The sequence below is a fragment of the Pipra filicauda genome, unplaced genomic scaffold, assembly GCF_003945595.2.
Source record: "Pipra filicauda isolate LSUMZ 115617 unplaced genomic scaffold, ASM394559v2 scaffold24_size8852520_pilon, whole genome shotgun sequence".
Taxonomy (NCBI): Eukaryota; Metazoa; Chordata; class Aves; order Passeriformes; family Pipridae; genus Pipra; species Pipra filicauda.
The window spans coordinates 3,568,332-3,588,818 of NW_024104365.1; the positions used below are offsets into that span (position 1 = coordinate 3,568,332).

The 20,487-nt window shown below is 41.5% G+C and overlaps 1 protein-coding gene across 5 annotated transcripts in view; it reads right to left on the reverse strand.

Annotated features, from left to right (window-relative positions):
* The window catches only part of ABCC4 (ATP binding cassette subfamily C member 4), a 147,532-nt gene extending 127,446 nt beyond the window's left edge, over positions 1 to 20,086 (reverse strand). For all 5 annotated transcript variants that reach the window (XM_027712842.2, XM_039381997.1, XM_039382000.1 and 2 more), the window contains exons 1-4: positions 19,907 to 20,086; positions 6,645 to 6,755; positions 4,343 to 4,463; positions 3,463 to 3,687 (exon numbers count right to left, since the gene is read on the reverse strand). In XM_027712842.2, the coding sequence (XP_027568643.1) occupies positions 3,463 to 3,687; positions 4,343 to 4,463; positions 6,645 to 6,755; positions 19,907 to 19,980 (531 nt within the window). In that variant the 5' untranslated portion in view covers positions 19,981 to 20,086. The remainder of the gene's footprint in view (positions 1 to 3,462; positions 3,688 to 4,342; positions 4,464 to 6,644; positions 6,756 to 19,906) is intronic.
* Between the last annotated feature and the right edge of the window lie 401 nt (positions 20,087 to 20,487).

Consider the following 20,487-nt stretch of genomic DNA (forward strand, 5'->3'; position numbering starts at 1 on the left):
TCTCTACAGGTATAGTTTCCTCCTCAAAAAGACTTTGCATTTTTAGGCAGTGCACATCTACTTCTCCCTCTCCAAACAGTTATTATTAGGATTCTTTTTTGATCAATAATCAAACCTGAAAAGCACTAATTGTTTCAAAAATACTGTTTCAGAATTTTGAAACAGGTGGAAGAACATCAGCCATCAAAGTACTATACAAAGCATCATTTCAAATGAAGTCCTGAGGTTCACCTAAGCCATCAGGAAAGACTGCTGGTGTCTTGCTAGAGGCTCATGGCCTGGGTCTGTGTTGGACCTGCCACCCAAATCACCTTTCTGACTTCTTCCTATTTCAGACACAGGCAGCAAAAACAGTTTCAGTACGACTCTGAGTCCAGTTCCTTTTGACAAAGACGGTCTCAGGAGGAACCATGCAAGCATCTGAGCCAAAAGGAGGGTGCTCATCTGTGACCCATTTGTCTTCTCAGGGAAAAGATAGCCATTCCCATTGTCAGTGGCAATGCAATTTGAGTCTCTCCTTGCCTTCATTCTTGTTTTTGATTCTTTTTTCTTTTTTTTCAAGTGAAATAAGCCTTACATTTTCCTGGCTGAATGAACCTGTCTACACTGTAAAGTATACAGAAAGAAATGGAAACACTGAACACAAAGCAGCAGTTTTACTTACATAACCAATTTCTACCAAACAGTCCTGTTTTGGTACCTTCTCCTTTCTACAACATCCAAAATACAGCCCCACATGAGCTGAGGAAAATTAACTCTATACCAGCCAAAGTCAGTACACTGACCTCAAAGAACTTCTAAAAGTTAAGTCTCAAAAAAAAAAGGCACAACAAAAACCAGCTTCCCATAAGTCGGCTTTGGTTTCAAAAATTAAGATTGTGAGTCATGGGACAGATTTCATTTTAATTTTTGTTACAAGCTCCCTACGTGCATCACTAATACTTCTTACCAGTCACAAAACATCTTAAGAGTTTGAATACAGGGCTTTTGCAAATTAGATTTTAACTTTCCAGGAAACAAAAAAATGGGTCTAAAACTTAAGAATTATGAGCATTTGGAATTCTCCATTAAGGATGCTCTCTTATCCAGCCTATTCATTCTTGCAAATCCAAGATTTTATTTACTACAGCAATTAACCAACTCAGCAAAAGTGCTGGTAAATTGGCATCCAAGTTACTTCAAAAGCCTGTAGGAGGATAAAGTGAAAGTATTACCTATCTATAAGCTGTGGATAACAAAGACAAATTATTAGAAAGATTTATCAATGTTCTGCTGTGACCTCGGCCTTCACCCTCAGGAGCAAACATTAATGAGATGAGGGGAGATAAATTTTCCATTGAATACCATCTCTAGAAATAGGGGTGTATATTACAAACATTTCTTTTCCAAGCTTCTAAGCTAGTATCTACACAACAATTAACATCACTATATATATACTTTCATGAATTTCAAACTGCATTTTGATAATCAGTTTAGTAAATTAATACCTTAGAGAGATGTTTATTTACAAGAAATCAGTGTGTCATGTTAGAGCCAAGTTCCCAGAAGATCATTTCCAAGGTATCAGAAGGGGGAGGAGAATAAATGTGTAGCACTATACCTGATGAGAAACTTGTTTAAACATGTCTTAAAATGGCTCTTTGTAGTCCCTTTGCAAACACGTGTTTCTTCTTCCCAACACCCCCCCACAGCAGCTGTTATCTCCCATGCAGGAATGTCCTGGGAAGATGTCCCGAGGTGTCCCATTGGTCCTTTGTTTAACCCCTTCCTATTGGCTGTTGACCCTTTACCTGATGGTTTCTTTTGTGTGACCCTGAACTCGTGATTGGTTCCCCTTTGACCCTCCTAAAAGCCTTATAAACCCCTTCCCAACAATAAACTCTCTCTTGCCTCCTCTCCACGCCCGGTGTGCTGTCTCTGTGCCGGCCATGGAGCCACGTGGGTGGTGGGGGGAGGGGAGGGCACCTCTCCCCTCCAGGCTCGGGGCCTGAAAAACCCTGTTTCTGGAGTCCCCCTTCCCCGTCCCACAAGACGTCAGAAATGGTTCTTCAGACGGAGAAGGAACTAGAGCTGGGCTCCCCCACGTCGTGGATGGGGAAAGGGAAACCCATATAAATGTGTGCATGAAAAGCAATCACCACTTACAATGCAGACATTTTCTCTCTCCTCACTCTATTGCTTTGCCCAGAAACTTCACATGACCTGTACAAATAGTACAAGTGTTTGTCTTAAGCGGATGGTACCTATGCTTAATGGTTAAAATGATGCGGATTTCTTTACATTCCAAAGAAACTGTACAGTCCTGATCCCTTCGATTAAGCTTTTTGCTGAAGTAAGAACTTGCAGGCCACTGTTTTAGCAGCACTAAAGCTGGAAACATAGGGCATTTTCTCTTTCAGCATTGTCAGCTGAGATTTTTGCTCTCTCAAGGAGAGCATTTCATACTGCATGTCGCTCAACTCCTTCCTGAAGGTAATACTCATAACTTCTCTTGTTCCACTTTCCCTCTGACAGCAGCCCTGACTCCCTCTGTAGTTGAAAAAAACTATTTCTTGATCAGGACACACAGACAGCAAAGAAATCACTACTCACTGAACATACATCCCTTCTCACACTTCATTGGTTTTAATGGAGGCCTGCAGTACTCCCACAGTAAAATCAGTAAATTATACTAAAAAATGGCTCTACCCTGCCTTTAGGATTCAGCTTAAATCTTAATCATGTCTCCTCTACCTGCTTCTCTCTCCCTTTTCCCCCAAACAGGAGGGATACTAAAGGTGAAGATGCCGAGCATTCCTGCCAGCCTGGAGGGTGAAGTGGCATTCCCACAGAACTGCTGCCGCTCCCCGAGGGAACCTGATGGATGCCCCAAGGGAGAGGGGCAGCCTCTGATCTGCGAAGGAGGCAACTTACTAATTCTACTGCGCTGATGGAATACAATACAAATAAATCCCACTATTACCCAAAACAGGGGTGGGGGGAAAATTGGAGAGTGAAGCAATTCTCAGGCAACTGAGAGTGCTGTAGCAGATGATGACATCCAAGCATAACATCCCCCTCGGGATCGAACTGCAAGGCTGTGTAATTGCCAGCACTCCCTGGGAGCTCTGCCCCTTCTCCTGCCATATGCTGATGCCTCTTAGAGCTCCAGCGTACAACCCTTCCACAAGCAACTGGGGGGCTCCTCTTCAACAGCACCAGCAGGCATAAAAAAAGCACCTCCTCCAAGACTTTAGTGCTATTTAATTCATCACCTTCACTAGCAAGACTGAAGATGTTGTTCAGACACCATGTTACCAAAGAGAGTGTAAGGCCTGACACATGTTAGCATGCATTACACTTCTATAAATGAGCAACTTCAATAGAATTGCAACCATCAACACAACAAATAACTGCATTTTTTAGCTCCCCTGATGGAATAGCTGTCGAATACCAAATATATGTCTAAACAGGTTTGCTTACCTTCCGATAAATCATATGACACATGGCTACCCTCAGCTTCATGCCAGCCCGCTGTACGTGATAGAAGTACAAGTGGTGCATTATAGCTAGAATAAGTGTGCAGACAGACAGAGCAGCTGCATAACAATATGCAAAATTCAAAGCTACCTCATCTGAGGAATCATAGGTTTCAAAAAAATTAATAATTTTTCCCAAAATAACTGGTTGAACTATTTTGATGGTTTCCTGAAAGAAAAAGAAGGGGGAAACGTATTAATAATTTCATATCACACCATGCCACCCAAGTTTTTGTAAGCAGGCAAACAAGTGCCAAATACTGCCGCAAGTCATATCCCTTATTATTTTGTCTTCATTGTGCTCTAAAGTGTCACGCCAAATTTTATCAACACATAATCCAAAACAAATATGTTCCACATTAAAATTTAGCTGCAACCTTAAAGAGAACTATTTCAATTACCAAAAAAACCTTTGATGTTATAAAAATTGCACGACTGTGTATTACACTTCCATTTTTAAAGATGACAGTGTGCCCTTTACAGCCATTTACATAGAGCAAAAAACCCTCTTTCTATTGGGCACCTTCCTCAGATACATAAAATACAGTTAAGTCTTACAAAGGAAGTCAGTGGCTTGCAATGTCTCGAAAATAATGCACTGAAATCAGCTGTTTCATATCCACAACCCTGCAGTTATGACTCATTATTTCAGTCTCTACAGGGATATAGCTCTCTTTTACCTCTCTGAGAGAGTACATAAACATTACCAGGTTTTCTGAATAGTACAGCATTAAGTCACCAGTTCATACCACCCAATCTATGACACCAAGTTTTAAATTGCTGTTAGCCATGAAGTACGTTCCATGGCATTTTACACCACTTACCTCAATCATTGTGAAAACTCCAAGAACTAAATAGGACTTCCAGAAACAAAGAATAATGGCTTTTGTTAAATGTGGCGTTTTTCCTCTCTTCTTTGCTTTTTGCACCTCTTTATCCCAGTACCTGGCAAACAAAGCACAAACATATTGGAGGACAGAATGGAAATCACAAGGCAATTACCTAGAATAAAATATTTTCTGACTTAAAGCCAGATTGCCATGGTCAGCTTTATACAATCAAATAAAAAAAGAGTTAACAGACAGTCATGTCTTCTCATTCACATAAACCCTTAGTTAGTTCTTAGTATTATAGGTCTATCTGCTCTTGGTTAATCACAAGCTATTCACCACTGTTGACTATTATCACCCTGGACACATTTGCTGATGAGGAGACCTTTCTTTACTTCTTCTCCTCTCAGTTCAGAAGTCACTCACATTACTTAAGAGCCTATGTTATATGATCTTCTGATTATGGACTAAAGCAAGGTAGTATAGAGTGTCTTAATCTTCCTATAAGCTCTGCCCTTTCCCAGAAAGGTTGTGATGCCCAACCCTTTCTCATATCTGTCCCTTTCTTTTTTCTACCACGTGATTCAATAAGAATGTGCAAATATGGAATTCTGTCACCTAACACTCCACACATCCCTCTGAAGGCAAGGATTACATCAGCAGAGTGGCAAAGACCTCTGAATTACCACATCTGCTCACAAGTAGGACACGATCTGTTCGCACAAAAATCAAAAGTTGAAGACAGTAACAACAAGCATGATATTAACAAGAAAGTATCAAAATTTAGGCAGATTTCTTAAAACACACTGCTCTCAGACATGATGCTCCCCCTTTCCTCTGGAAGCTAAATATTTTCAGCCAACCCTCTGACCTTGCTAGTTTGAGGGCTGAAATGAGTCTAAGGCATGAAGCCAATTATTTGCAACAAAGCACACAAGTTCAAAGCATACAGATAAGAAAACATATTTTTAGTTTTACCCTCTTATTTTTTGTTACAAGGATTACAGAGTTATTGTCTATAGGATTCAGAATCAGAAATGAAACTCTGTAGATTCTATGGGGTTTACTGGCTCAAGAGAAATTTATGAATTCTCTGCCTCTTGGCCAAGTACACCCTTTTTTTTTTTCCTACGTGCTGTATTTTCTACCATTTGCTGACTCATGGGAAGTGTGTGCTTTTACTGCAAGAATCATTGCAAAGAGTTCATCTTCCCTTACAGCAAACTCTCTGAAGACACAAATAAGGAATTTGGCAAAGCTCTCCAGCTACAAAGACTTTAAAAACAACAACTCCTACAAGCTTATCACCTACCCTCTTTCTTCAGTTAACTCATCCAGAACAGGATGAGGTAAGACCCGGTCAAAACCTTTCATTTCTGGATTCTTTTTACTTTTTGAAGAATGTCCCAACCCCATCAAATTATCAGGAAAGCCGATTTACTTTGTTTTCAGTATAAAGGCAAGAAACAACAAGGTCACACTTTCCTAATACACAGGCCACCTTTTATTAGGAGACACCTCTTCCTCTGATATTTAACTAAACATTATCTGAAGACAAAAACCTTCTCTGTTGCACAGTTCAACTTGCATAAACAGCTACCCCTTGAAGATATTTCACTTAAAATAAAAAGGTAGAACCTCCTGGGTCTGTAACAACATGAATTATAGTACGCAGTCCATGAAAAAGTATTTATAACAAAATAAAGACATCTCTGAGATGCAAGCTTTTAGCTGTTCAAGGCATTTTATCCACTTTACCAGTGAGTGGCGTATTTTCAATATAAATATATTTATATGTGCACGTATATACAGGGTACACAGTTGTCACTTAATTCAGTTTGCGCTCAAACCCAAAAACAACAAAGAAAAAAAAAAAAACCTAAAACTCTTTTTACCCGCTTTTATACAGAGCAATATCAAAAGTTTCCACAGGTATTTTAGCACAGGCAAGAAGACTCACACTAATTTATTAAGAATTACTGCAGTAACAGTTGATGAAAAGTCTTCTTTTCCAAGCATTCTGCAAAGTATCAAATTAATTATAAATGACATAATGAAAATACTCTAATACACTTCCATTATGTGTAACTTGAAAAAAACTGAAAAGTTTCTATGGTAAACAAGTTCTCTTACTTCTTATTACTCTTAATTCTTCAGAATTTTTAACCTTGTTAAATTTTTCAACAACCTCTTTTAATTTTAGAAGTAAGACTCTCACCTTCACCAGAAAAAAATACAGTGAAAGAGAACAATTGTCCCCTTCCAACCCAAACTATTCTATGATTTTTCTCCTTACCACTGCAATTCCTCTCCAAGTTTCTTTGAGGAATCTTCTGGCAGCACTTTATACATATCATCTTCTTCAAGCTTCCGTTTATGGCCAGTAATAAATAAGGGATTCAGCCACCTAGTTAAATACAAATTATTAATAAACTGATCAGCAGACCAAAAGAATAATTACTTTACAAATTAATTCATTTACCCCTTTCCTTCCTCCTTCTGAATCACTCAACATCCATTTATTTTACTGCACTTTTATTTAAGAATTAAGTCAATCCCTATTTTACAAATGGGAAAGCATTTCCTATTTCCTAAAGCTGTTTATGCCCCAGAGCACCTTACTCCCAGGCATCCAGACAGCCAGCACAACTCTTCTTGGCCTTAAGGCAACTGTTTTCTTACAGTGTTTCCTTATACTCAAAAAAACCCCGAACTTAATCTAACTATTAAAATATTGACAAAAATAAAATTGTAATACATAATAAAAGACATTTTTTGAAACATTTACTTGACAAGAAAACTAGCTGTTGTTCAACTGTCATCTTGACAAGTATTAAAGGTCAGTAATTTAAAGACAACCACTCAAATGTAAAAATGGGTAAATAATGTATTATTACTAGATCTCAGCTATGTCTGGAAATATAAACAGAAGCACACTGACACAATGTGCAGATTCAAAAAAGGAAAGTACTGTCTAACAGCTTAATTTCCTTAGTGGACAGATTTTTAAAAGCTCTGTATTTTATGAGAGCACTGTGAAGATAAATTATAATGGTGATACCGTAGGTTTGTTGAAAAACACTGTGTTGTTAGGTCAAATAAAACTATCAGAGAATAGCAAGATTGGCTTTTATGCATCCAGATCCTTCTTCGAAACCGAAACACAGGTCAAGGAAGTCCAAACACTTTCAGCTGTGCTTCACAGAGCCCAGAGATGCATGGCAGAAAGCACCAAAGTGACCAAGTTGCTCATGAGATGGAGCAAAATAAAATGACACATCTGAAACAGGCATGGCTTAGTGGGAACAGGGGAGTTAGGGAACTTGCAGTTTTCCACTTTGTCTGTCTCTCTATTGAATCCATGGTATTGGTTTCCAGAAGAAATGTGGATTTTGGCACTCAGGCTTATTTCCTACAAGTACTTTCTCAATTGGTCAACACCATCAAAACCATGAAGTCAGAGATGGATCTGTTTTGGAAAAAATACTCTTGTACTCAAGGCAAGCTGTTTGATCTCAATTGCCTGTGAAAGTTCTTAATTGTTGCTTAGTTTCTGATAATTATTCCCCAGCTTCACCAACACAGCTCTTACACAAGCATCTGGTGCACTAGGTGAAGTGTATTATTTTCTGGAAGGCCTACATATGAGAATTCAAAACTGGGACGGTTTACAACAAGGGCATTTATTTATTCATGACCACAATGGTGGTTATGAACACTTACCAACTAGCTTTACATTTCTTGCTCAGGCATGTTCCAACTACATTTTGTATACACTGGCTTATAAGGAGTTTGTTGATTAGAGTGGGTGGAGGACCAGGCTGAACCCTAAAGAGGGGGCTCAGAGAGTTTCTTCAAAGATAGGACTGTTGCAAAAACCTTTTTCCCAGGCTCCATGGCAAAACTCCATGTAACAAACGAGATTAATGGTGTTTTTCCTTCACTACTTAGCATGTTAGCACAGTGTTTTTGTGACTCATTCAAAAATTAAGTCTCTATCTTCAGAGTAGCACTTTGATGCCTAACAGCCCTTTTTAAACTCTTCTTCGAGTGAATACTATTTATGTGAGCTGTTAACTCCTCAATGTATGTCAAAAGTACAATTAGAAAGTACTTGTCAGACAAGTCTGTTACTTGGATTGTATGGTCAAATAGCATCAGCACCCAAATCACTGTCACACTTCCCTACGGCCCCGCGGCCCCTGACAAAAGGTCTCAAAGAAGAAGAACTTCCGCCTGGTTTGACACAAGGAATCTGCTCCGTTGAAACATTTCTTCTTTGGCCTCCATTCTTGCAGCTGACCACAGGTAAAAAGCAGAATTGATGCAAATAACCTCAAGGTCATTCAAATAATTGTTGCCTGCTGGACAAGAGAGACTCTTTGCTCCAGAAGAGAGGGTTATGGGAAAGATCTGCAGACTTCAGTTGACTCATGAGACCGATACCAAGTGTTCCGGCTCTTGCAACATCAGTATTAGCCAACGGTGTACTCCATAAACAAGCCACAGGTCTCCTTTCAGACACAGAGGCTAGAGTGAAAGTTATCTTTCCCAACTACTCTAGCATGGGAATCAGGATGAGCCTTTTCAGGAAAACACAGGGATAAATCCTTCTCCCATCTATGGAAATGGTTATGAGATTCGACTGGCTACTGCTGCCAGAGGTAGCGAAAACAAAAATCATTCTGACATTTAACAAGGAACATAAATAGGATAATTATTACAGAATCACAGAATGGCTGGGGTTGTTTAAGAAGGGACATCTGGAGGTCAGCTGATCCAACCCCTGCTGCTCAAGCAGGGCCACCTAGAGCTTGTTATACAGGACAATGTCCAGACAGTTTTTGAAGATCTCCAAATTGGGAGACTTCATAACCTCTCTAGGCATCCTGTTCCAGTGCTCAATCACCCTCATAGTGAAAAAGTGTTTCCTGATGTTCAGAGGGAATCTGCTGTGTTTCAATTTGTGCTCCTTGCCTCTTGACCTGACACTGGGCACCACTGAGAAGAGTCTGCCTCTGTCCACCTTACACCCTCCCCTCAGGTATTTATATATATATTGATGATCTGCCCCTGCTCTTTTCCTCTCCGGGCTGAACAGCTCCAGCTCTATCAGCCTTTCCTCACAGGAGAGATGCTCCAAACCCATCATCATTCTTGTGACCCTTTGCTGCACTCTTTCCAGTATGTCCGTATCTCTCTTTTACTGGGGACCCCAAAACCAGACTCAGGACTCCAGCTGTGGGCTTATCAGTGCTGAACAGTGCATACTGCTACATGCCATTATTGGCATGTAACACAATGCATAGAGGAAAATAAAAGACACTTTAGAAATATACTTAAACATACACTTTTAGAAAACAAAACTGTGCTCTTAACGTTGCTCCGTAGAACACTGCTCTTCTACTTATACTTTTCAAAACACTGTGAAAAGCCACAGGCAGGTAAGAGGAAGAATAGAACAATGCTTCTGTTGAATGCAACTGCTCTACCCTGATGGCAGTTTGATTCTGCACTGCAGCCACCTGCAGCAGATAGTGCTCGCCACAGACATAGTGCAGTCCCCGTGCAAAGCAAGCAGCTGAAGGACAATGATATCAAGTATACAGGGTTGTTAGAGACATCTAGTTTACTCTTTGTCCTTAAACTCTCAAAACAACTTACTGATGATAACACCCACCTCCACTGAGTTCTTATGGTTTGCAGTAAATCCCTTCCATCCCCCCTTCTCCACACCAATCACTGTACATACTGTGTGACTGAATTTGAAAATTAAGTAGCAGATACGAGATGACAGTGCAGGGTAAAAACTGCCAAAAAAGCCTCATGGTTTTCAGATTATTAGTTCCAGTGAGACCTAGTGCAACTCCAAAACCTTTCACATTTTTCTGCCAATTAAAACCGTAATTTTGAAAACAGTAATATATTACACTACAACCTCTACATTAACATTAAAGAAAGCAAGGAAAACCAATCCAGAGTACACAGAAAACTGTGGTAATTAATTCTGTGACTCATTTACTATAAAGGACAACATGAGAAAGACTCAGCACAAGCCCACACTTCTATACAGTTAGGAAAAAAACGCATTAAAAAGCCCCAAAAATTTTAAAAATCACCCATTGTTGAGCTTTCTGACTAGTCTTCCCCAAAATACTCATCTTCAAGAGCTATTGCTATGGAGGTCCTTAGGAGTACAAAAGCTGCTTAGCAGTATTTTGTGTCACTGTAGAGTATAATTGAAGATCTTTAGAAGAAAGTTGAAATTTTTTCATTTCAAATTACATTTAGTCCTTCAACAGCTTTTATGCCAAGAATGAGGTCTTCTGCAAACTCTCAGAAGAGAAAAGAGTTCAAGCTTCACCGCATCACTGATGCATCCTGAACTTTATGCTGGAAGGCCTACTTTCAGACAGAACGCCTAGCACATGTTCATACTCAGTGAAGTTTCCACCACGATGCCACATGCAGATGACGCCCTGTGGAATCCCCGGCACTTAGAGCAGAACTGAGACCAACCTACTTCACACAGCCTGCTGTTACTCAAGTCACAGGCTGGTAACAAGCAAATCAACCAAGCCCTTCTCTTGCCTGAAGGCTTAGTTAAATTAGAGAGTGCTGTTAAGAGGACTGTTAGAGGAAGCTGGCAAATAAAGCAATGGCCTACATAAGGAATATCCCTGAAACCTCAACCTAGCCATAAAGGAAGACTACTCTTTTGGAGTGGTATGGCTTTTGTCCAAACAGACATCAGCTAACACCAACTTCTTCCAAGGGTATAAAAAAAAGGCAACAGAAAAATAGGATTTATGAAACCAAAACCTGTGCAAACTGCATTATTCTTTCATAAAAAAGGGTTAAATAATAAACAAAATAAAAGATGACCTAGAGAAATGGAGGGAATATACAGACAGTGATGCAAACTACTCCTGTTTCCCCAAGGATGGACATAAAATGGACTACCAATCTATTTTACCTGAAGAAAGGCAGGAGCGATGCAGTGGGGAAGAAAGACTCGTACCTCAGTCCTACATTTCTGTATTTCTTTCCTAAGAAGCAGTTCAACTTAAATAAAACCAGGACCCCTTAGTCACTGTCTTCACTTTTCCCAAATTTACTGTTTGCTAAGTATTTTGAATATTTGTTTCTTAAACATCGCTGTATCTTATTACTCTTTCAAAACACAGGGTTCACATGATGCCTTTCAAAGAGCTTAGCCAAATTTTTCCTAGCATGAACTACACATAAAAATGTGAGTATCTGTAAGACTCCTGAGTACCTTCTGTTCTGCTGGGAATGTCTCTGTTCTATCAAGGCGATTAGCTGATCAAAGACAATCAGCCTGGAAAGATGCCCAGAATTTGTCCCTGTTACTGCCAGAATACTGATGTCACTAGGAATAAAGATTAAAAAAATACATTAAAAAAATCACTCTGTAACCTGGTGCAAACCAAAGAGATAGACAACTGCAAAATGGTAACTCACTGCACTGGCCCTAAAAAGCTTTTCACCTCTGCAGCAGTATCTTGGGTATTGACAAAAAAAGAAAGTGATTCATTTCTGAAACAGCAAATACACAAAGATCATAATATAAACATTCACTTCCTGCATTTCCCTACTCCTGGGCCCTGACATTACACACCCTTTCAGATTACAACACAGTCAACCAGCCACAATTTACTTGTTTGCTTGGGAAAGTCCAGTTTTTACCATCTGTAATTAGAGCAACTCCACCAAGATTCTGGAAAGCCTCTAAGATCTGCAGAAAAAGCTAAGAGAATGTTTTCTAACCCTCCTAAGAGAAGTGAGACCTCAAGGGGACATCTCAAGTCATCCCCTTCTTCACAGAGACAGCATGTAAGAGAAACAGGCCCAGCTATCCAAAAGGTAGGGTCATTAGGCATCAGACCAGTCATGCTATTCTGTTTCATACATGAAATAAAATTTCCTAAACAAGAAAGCTTTTAAATTAGGTTTGCCATTGTCCCAGAATAAATTCCGATCAGCCGAGGAAGAAATGCATTACAGACAGGTACATTAAACTAACAGCAGTGTCCAGCTCAGCTGGTTCATTAACCCAGGGATGGGACCTGCTGTGCCTCTGGATTTCTATTGCGTCCAGCTTGTAAATGCTCAAACAGTACCATTCTTGCACTGCAGAGCAGACTTCCAGAGCTTTCTAGAAACTCGAGCAAGTTCTTCATGAACTGAGAAAGTCTGTAAAATAACACCAGCCAAGAAGCATCTGCAATTACGTTAAAAAGCTAACACAAATGAAAAATGTCCTAAGATCAACAGATGTATCTGTCAGGGCCCTGGGCGCACCCACAAGCCTTGGTTGCCTTGATGAGCCCCACAACAGTCACCCCACAGTCAGGCACTCACATATTACGGTACCTTCCTCTGTACAAGTGAAAAATTTGGCTCTCACCAGTATTACAGTAGCCCCTGCCTTATTACTGGACAAATCAGAAAAATGAGACTACACAGACTACTTTTCTAATTAGCAAAATCTTTTCTTTTGGTCTTTATTTGTAATTATAGGCAGAAGTTTAACTTCTGGGAAATTTTACAGCACCCAATCAAAGCCACATCCAGTATACTCTCATGATCTAATGCCTTAAGGAGGTGGTTTACGAACTGCATTTTCCCCATTCCTCTTAAGCTTATTTGTGCATTACATTACAAGCATCATCTGTTTACACTCAGTGTCCAGTTATTTTTCAAGAGTTGCACAGAAGAGCCTTTGTTTACTCAAATTTTTCTGTAACACTAGGATTTCGTCTTGTTGAGCAGCTTGGAAGCACTACTTCAACTACTAAGCTGCAAAGTAACACATATTTCTTTCTCTTTAATCACCTACTTTGGACATGGGGTTTTCTGGTAAAGTAAAAGGTGTTTCCTCACAGGCCCTTTGGATTATAAATCCACTTTGCTTATCCCCCTGGCTTACCTCAGGTGTCTACTTGCTTCGCTGTACTGTTCACTACTCACCTTCATGACTTGGAAGTTCTACCCCGGCAACGCAATTCCAACACTGCTATGTGCTTGCCCTCAGTCCAGAAGATCACTGCTGGGATGGGACGTACAAAACGAAGGACACACACTGACAGCCTCCAGTGTTATTTTGCAAGAATTCATAAATACTCTAGGCAATGGTTTATGGTCATCATGTGATTATTTTTTTTTAAACTTCTATTACACATGCTCATCCATTCTCATCAGTAAGCTGCCTTTTCCCACTTCCCCTTACGAAGGCAGTTGTCCACAAGCAATAAAGTAAACAGAATAAGTTCTGGCATTTCTTCAGATGCTTTTCAACTAATGTTTCGGTTGCAACTTCCCTCCCTGGCTTACTGTGACTTAAACAGCAGATTTTCTCATTGCTTACAGAAGGAAAAAAATACGAATACAATGAAATTACTTCAAAGCCATATTAACTCAAAAACACCCTTCAGGCTTTCAGTTTCAATACCAAAACGTATTAACCTTTGATACTCAGCTCCATCTCATCTTCCAAGCTGTTGCTTATCCACAGCACAGTGTAAGCAGCTAAGCTGCTGAACACCCACTTCTGGTGCTGACAGTAACTCATTTGGTATTTGACTGCATTTATTGCAGGCTCTTTTCATGCTGTTCATCTACCCCGCATCAGCCAGGTATGAAATTACCTTGTTAATCTAACATACTACCTGATATTCCAGGTGGCAAAAAGAAGAAAAAATTGGGCAAGAAAGGAGAGGGGGAAACATACTGCTACTAACATTTTCTGCAAGGCCTAGAAGCAGGGAATGGAGGAATAGCATCACCTGTATCTGACTATCACTAAAATATTGGTTCCAAACCCAGCATCCAAATGCCAAGAAAAATATCCAAAATACCAAAGATTTGATGCAAAGGTCTGAAGATTGTTCTTAAGAATAATAAATTTTAGTATAAGATATTTATTGAAGTAGGACCTAACGGTGGCAATTTCTGTATTAAGGTGCTTTCTGGCAAGCAATGGAAATAGGAAGAATTAAAATCCCCTGTGCGTTCACACTGATATTACAACCAGTTGGGTGCCAGGGATACAAAACAAACAAAATAAAATAGATGATTGGTCTTTCTAACCTAATGGGGTTATCTCCCTCCTCCTCTTTACATAAGGTCTTGTGAGTTTTCAAGAAGCGGGGTGGAGAAATTATTTTTGGAAAAAAGAAAAAAACAACAGTGTGACATACTCCTAATTTTGAAGTTCTGTAGAAATTAGAAGAGAGACATTTTCTCTCACAAATGATAGAGCGGGCTTTACATAAGCATTCCAAAGGCAAACTGTCTGTGTTTCACAGTTCATCTAATTGTGTATCTAAGCACAGATATTTACAGTAGATAGCAAATGCTAACATTCTGAAAGTTTATACGCACTCGTCATAGTGGATATAGTCTATCTAGTACTCCTTAACAACATATTTCAACTTTACTAGCTCATAAACAATGATTTTCAAATAAAATTTTCTTTTGCATAATACAGCTTTCTTGAAAATAAACAAACAAAAGTTAAAAATGAATGCTGTAGTTCAAGAGACCAAATGATTCAAATTTGACTACAGGACACTAAATATCTAACAAACGAACAAACATGGCATTATGTTTAGAAAAAGTTGCAAGTGTGATCCTCAGTCTTCTTTCAATGAGGAGAAAAAAAGAAGCGTGATTTCAGTCTTTGAATACTGAAAATGTGTTTTCTGTTTATCTATACTGAAGACATGCATTTCTTCTGAGTTTCTTACAGTACCAAATTGTCCTCCACCAGTAAGTCAGTAAATTAACTTAATGTTAGCTACCTCAGAGATCTTTATAAAGATACATCACCATCACCAATTTCAGGCACTGACAGTGGGAATTAACTATATACCAGGCAAAATCCCAGGCAAGTCACAAAGCTTGATGCTGCCTGATATTTTCATGTGAAGTAAATGTAAAATCTTCATCACAGTCAAATCTATTCACTGATATAATAAAGAAGAGAGATCAATTTTACTGGTGGCACTGCTGGAGTCAGCTGGAATAGCCAAGAAGAATGATCAATTCTTTCCATAAGTTCTTTCAATGAAGGGCAAGAAATGCTTTTGAGACAGCCAAATTAGAGGACTAAAATGCAGTACTTAGGCTTACTCAGAAATCCAACAAAATCAGTCAGTGGCCCTTCCAATTGTAAGTCATGGGGTAGAAGAGGAAGAAGCTATTTACACTGCTACAAGAGAGGTGTGTGACATGACTGCATTTGATCAGACAAGCTGCTACATACTGTGCAGTCATCACCGAAAATCTTGGGATTTACACGTCTATGCTTACCCCATTCAATTCACACTTAAAACCAAAGATAAAGATTTTTGGTTTACTCTTCTCCCACTGCACTCAAAGTCAGAGCCATGAAAAAGACTTAGTGGTTTCGTCATTTTCCCACAAGCACACACTTAGTAAGCCAAGAACAATGCTGTCAAACACCAAGAGATAATGGTAAACAATCATTGGTTTATTCCTTGGAATCATAACTGTGTGGATGCCTTGGAGCAAGTTTTCAATTCACGTTTTAATGCTGTTACTGTAATGGCAATTGCCACACGTCAAATGATGATGTAAAAAGGCATCCAGCCTGAGGATGCTGAAAGTGTCCGGTGCTCCAAAGAAGCCAAGAACTTGTCATAGTCATGGTGAGTCTGTGACAATTAAGTTATTATTATTTTTATTATTATTATTATTATTATTATTAAAAATAAATTATAAATTTATATGAAATTTAGAAGGACTTTAACTTATTTTACTTCTCTGAACAAAAATGCAGGATACCCTTTCCAAGGTGTTCCAGTTTGTTATTAACATGATAAAAGTTACCCAGTTTTTTAAAAATTTAATCACAGCCTGTGTTTTGTAACTTTCCACTAAAGTGGGTTTGATGCCTGAACAACAGAATGCATAAATATCCAACTTCTGTATAGGAAGAGCATCTTTAATAACTCAAGGGAACAAATGCTATAAGCAAGTAAAGATACACTTTCTAATTAATGAACATGCAATTCTTACTATGTACAGTTATTAATTTAATAATCCCCACTATCCACAGCAGAAACAAAATGTGAAAAGTGTCATTCTCAACTGCAGAAAGCACGGACTATAAGGCTTTTTAAACACTTTCTATAACGAGTAACTGTTTAAACACGAAAAACACTGGACTGAATTCTCTCTTCCTTGGACAAACCTAAAAAAAGAAAGCAAATCCTCCTACTCATCCTTTAGAACTCTCATTCTCACCAGCAAGTTGAGCCAGCAACAAAAAGAAAACCAACCCAAGAACAGAGATGAAGTAAATCAGAAATACACCCAAACTATAAGTGAAATACCAGTCAGAGCTTTAAAAAGTTTGGTGAGCATAGAAACTTGTGAGTGAAAGTTGGGGTTACAGTAACATCAGAAACATCCAGAACATCGATATGGGCTTCGATAACCTTATCTTAATATGGATAATTCAGTGAGAGACATAGAAAATGAGAATATTTTGCAACTGCCCTGACCTTCAAACTTCTGTCATAAATAGTTTTAATTCCACTAACATCCAGACTAATATTACACAAGGCATGTATTATAAAAATAACAGTATTAACACACAATCCAGATGCTCCTCTTTCCCATGGATGTACTACTAGAGTGTTTAATGTTCATCATGCTCATACTTGCCAAAGTCACAATCCAAAAGCAAGAAGACAAGCTTTGACCAATGGGAGAAGAATGCATCTTCAGCCTACACACTCATTATCTGAGTTTTATAACTCAATGAAAACACGACTTCCTTTCTCCTGTGAGCTTGATCCTGTTTGCACCAGGCAATAATTTAAGCTTTTATTCTGTACCACTGGCAAAAAATCAATGACTCCTTAGAATGGCAAAACTGCACTTGGAGCAAAAGATAAGCAAAATTAAAATACGAAGGACTCTTGCCTTTCTATCTGCAATACCCTACTTTTTATCCCTATTGACAACCAGCAGCCAACACCTGGGATTTGGAGAGCAAAGCAGGCACACTTGAGCAACCACATGGTGGCTGCTGCTACTCACAGGACGGCCCTCCTCAAGCACTGTTTTTCCAGTTCTCCAGATGAAAAGATCTCATAACGTCCTGTATGAAACAGTAGCTGAAATGAAGCAGTACTCACAAAGCTATCAGATGGCTACACTCTGTAGAAAGGAAGAACATTTCTTAAAGCTACCCGTAAAGTTAGCTTTATAGCTAAATGAAGGGGCATTTTAACACTTCCTTAATTTTATGTAAAACACTATGAAATTGCAGACAGCCCCTGCTTACTCAATTTAACCCACTGCAGATATAATTTCAGCTCAAAATTTTCACCACGAAAATACCAATGCTCGTTGACTAGTAAATAAGAATATACTGGTGGTAATCATGATCACATGCAGCACAGGTAAGATACTTTAAAACGGTATTTTCACTGCTGTGAATTATACTGCTATAAAACATAAAAAACAGTACATTAGGCAACTTCTGAAGTTTTGCATATCCCACTAAAACCTTTTTTCAACGGGTTTAGTGTACAGCTGTACACTAGCATCTGACTGCAAAGCATGACATGCCAATTAATGGACTTTTACCAGGCCTATCATCCCACAAGCACAGACTTTTACCTACTTTTCCCTTTTCACAATAAGAACCTCCAAACATGTCTAGGGTAAAAGCAATCTTTCAGGTGCTGGCCTAAAACTTGGGAAATTTAAGGTACTTCATTGTTGCTGCTGAACACTTCTCTGCAATACACGCAGAGCAATGCAAAAATCCTAAAAAAGAACAACAGGAGCAGTCAGAAAAACAGCTACAAGCACTGCACACTTCCTTTTTCACATCTAGTTGGATTGGTTTTGGCAGAACTACCATTAACACCACAAGACCCCAGCAAGGGAAAGGGAAAAGACAAGAAGCAGCTCTGGAATGCTACACGGTCAACTGAGATTCATACCATTCTGCCTGAATTTCCCAGCAAAGCTGTTTCCAACATGGGCTGTCGAAGAAGAAATTAAAAGTCAAAATGCTGAACACAGGGAGCTTTGCACAAGCATACAAGCTGGGTTTTGGGGGTTTTACTTACTTATTTATTTTACTCTTTTATTTTGCACATGGTAGCTCTGAAGACGTATCCTTGATTAAAAAATATGTTTAGCTAAAATTTATCAGGGCTTTTAAAATCCCCCTACCTTCCAAAAGGGACTTCTGCACCTGCTCAGAGCTGCTTATTGGATCAAAGAGTTTTTTACTTGTCTTTCAGAGGCCTCCAAAAAAAGAGCCTCACCTGCCATGCTCTCTCTTCCTTCCCCCTCCTCCATCATACCACACAACACAGCATGTGCGCCCTGGTTCAGGCTACAGAAGGTGAAGTAGGATAAGCGCTACCTCTGTAAGTGCCCTCTTCCAAATGGGATCTGGTAAAACAAAGAAGTTTGATGCTCTCCCGTTTCACTGTGGACATCTGCTCCTATTATATTTCAAAGCAACTAAACTGTTGAGCTGCAATTCCTCACCACTTTGAGTACAAATACATACCCATGCTAAGGTCCCCGCTAATAAAAGAAGAAGCATTAACTTTGAACTAGTAGTCACTTGGTCCCGCAAAGTTTGTGACAACACCGCTACAGCCCCAACCTTCGCTCTGTGACACCTCAGGTGCCTGCAGAGAGAAGACAGCCGAAGCGTGGGTGGGAGCAGCCAGGCTGCTGCCCAGCGATCCTTTACACCGGGAAGCTCTCACGCAGCTCCGCGGCTCAGTAACCACCTCACACACGGAGGGGAAAGCCCCTCGCCGCGAGCGAGCCCAGCACGCCTTGCCGGGATGAGCAATCCCTGCCCGCGACCCGTTATGCAAGCGGGGAAGCAGAACAATGGCTGGGAGCAGCCCTGCGCCCAGTCCCGGGCAGGGACGCCCGGGCCAAGAGGCAGAGGAAGCTCCCGTCCTCCGCACATCCCCCGAAGGAACCAAACACGTGCTGGAAGGGGGCGATGGGGCCGCGCTCGGCGCCGCCCGGCCGGCTGAACGCTGCCCTACCCGAGGTGGGCAGGACCCCGCCTGCGGTCTGGGGCCGGCGCAGCCAGGGATTATCGCCCGGTTGTCGCGGGCTACCGGGTTCACCTCAGGAGACCTCGCCCCATCTGCGAGCGCGGGGCTGCCCCGGCCGGCGGGGCTGACCCTGCGGGCCCGCGGGGGCGGGCGGCAGGTCGCGCCCGAGCCGCGGCTGCACAGTCACCGCCGGTAGCGCCCGGCGGAGCGCGGGGAGCGCCCGCCGCCGCTTCCCTTCCCCGCTCCCGCCTTCCCGCCGCTACCGCGCCCGGACCCTGCCGGGAACCGTGCTCAAGAGAAAGCCGGGCGGCCCTCAGGCAGGGCTCAGCATTCCCGAGCGGCCGGGCCAGGTGAGGCCAGCGGGACTCAGCCCCGACGCGGCGCCTTCCCAGCCGGCGGACACCACGGCGCCGTACCTCCGGCGCTGCCCTTCCCCCTGCCCTCCGCGGGCGCTCACCAGAAGAACAGCCGGGAGCAGAAGTTGGCATCCTGCAGCGGGTTGGGCTTCTCCTCGCGGGGCACAGCTTCCATGCCGCCCGCCACGCCGCCCCGACACACCCGGCGTGCGGCGAGGGCGCAGGACCACGAGCGACTTCCCACCGCGGCAGCCGCCACCGCTCTGCCGCCGGCCGGCGCTGTTTCCGGGAGAGCCGGCACCCCCGCCCCGGCCCTCCTCCCTCCTCCTCCTCCTCCCGCCGCCGCAGGACGCCTCCTGCCGGCGCGGCTCCCCCGCGGAGGCTGAGGAGGCGCCGGGCAGCGCCGGGAGCCGCCCAGGGCGAGTCTAGCCTCCGGTTGCGGTACGCGGCTCTGCTCCCGCTGGTTTCGCGCCTGTGCGCGTCCCTTGCTGATGAAAAGCACGTCTTCAGTGCAGGCAGCGCCAATCGAGACGCCCACCCGCCTTTCTTTGGACGAAAAATCACGTCACGAATCAGAGGCGAGTCCGGCTTACCAGGACCAAACACCAGCAGAAACGCTTGCTGTCACCTCGTCTTACCATATGTTGTACATTCTTCTATTGAAAAACAAAAACCAATATGC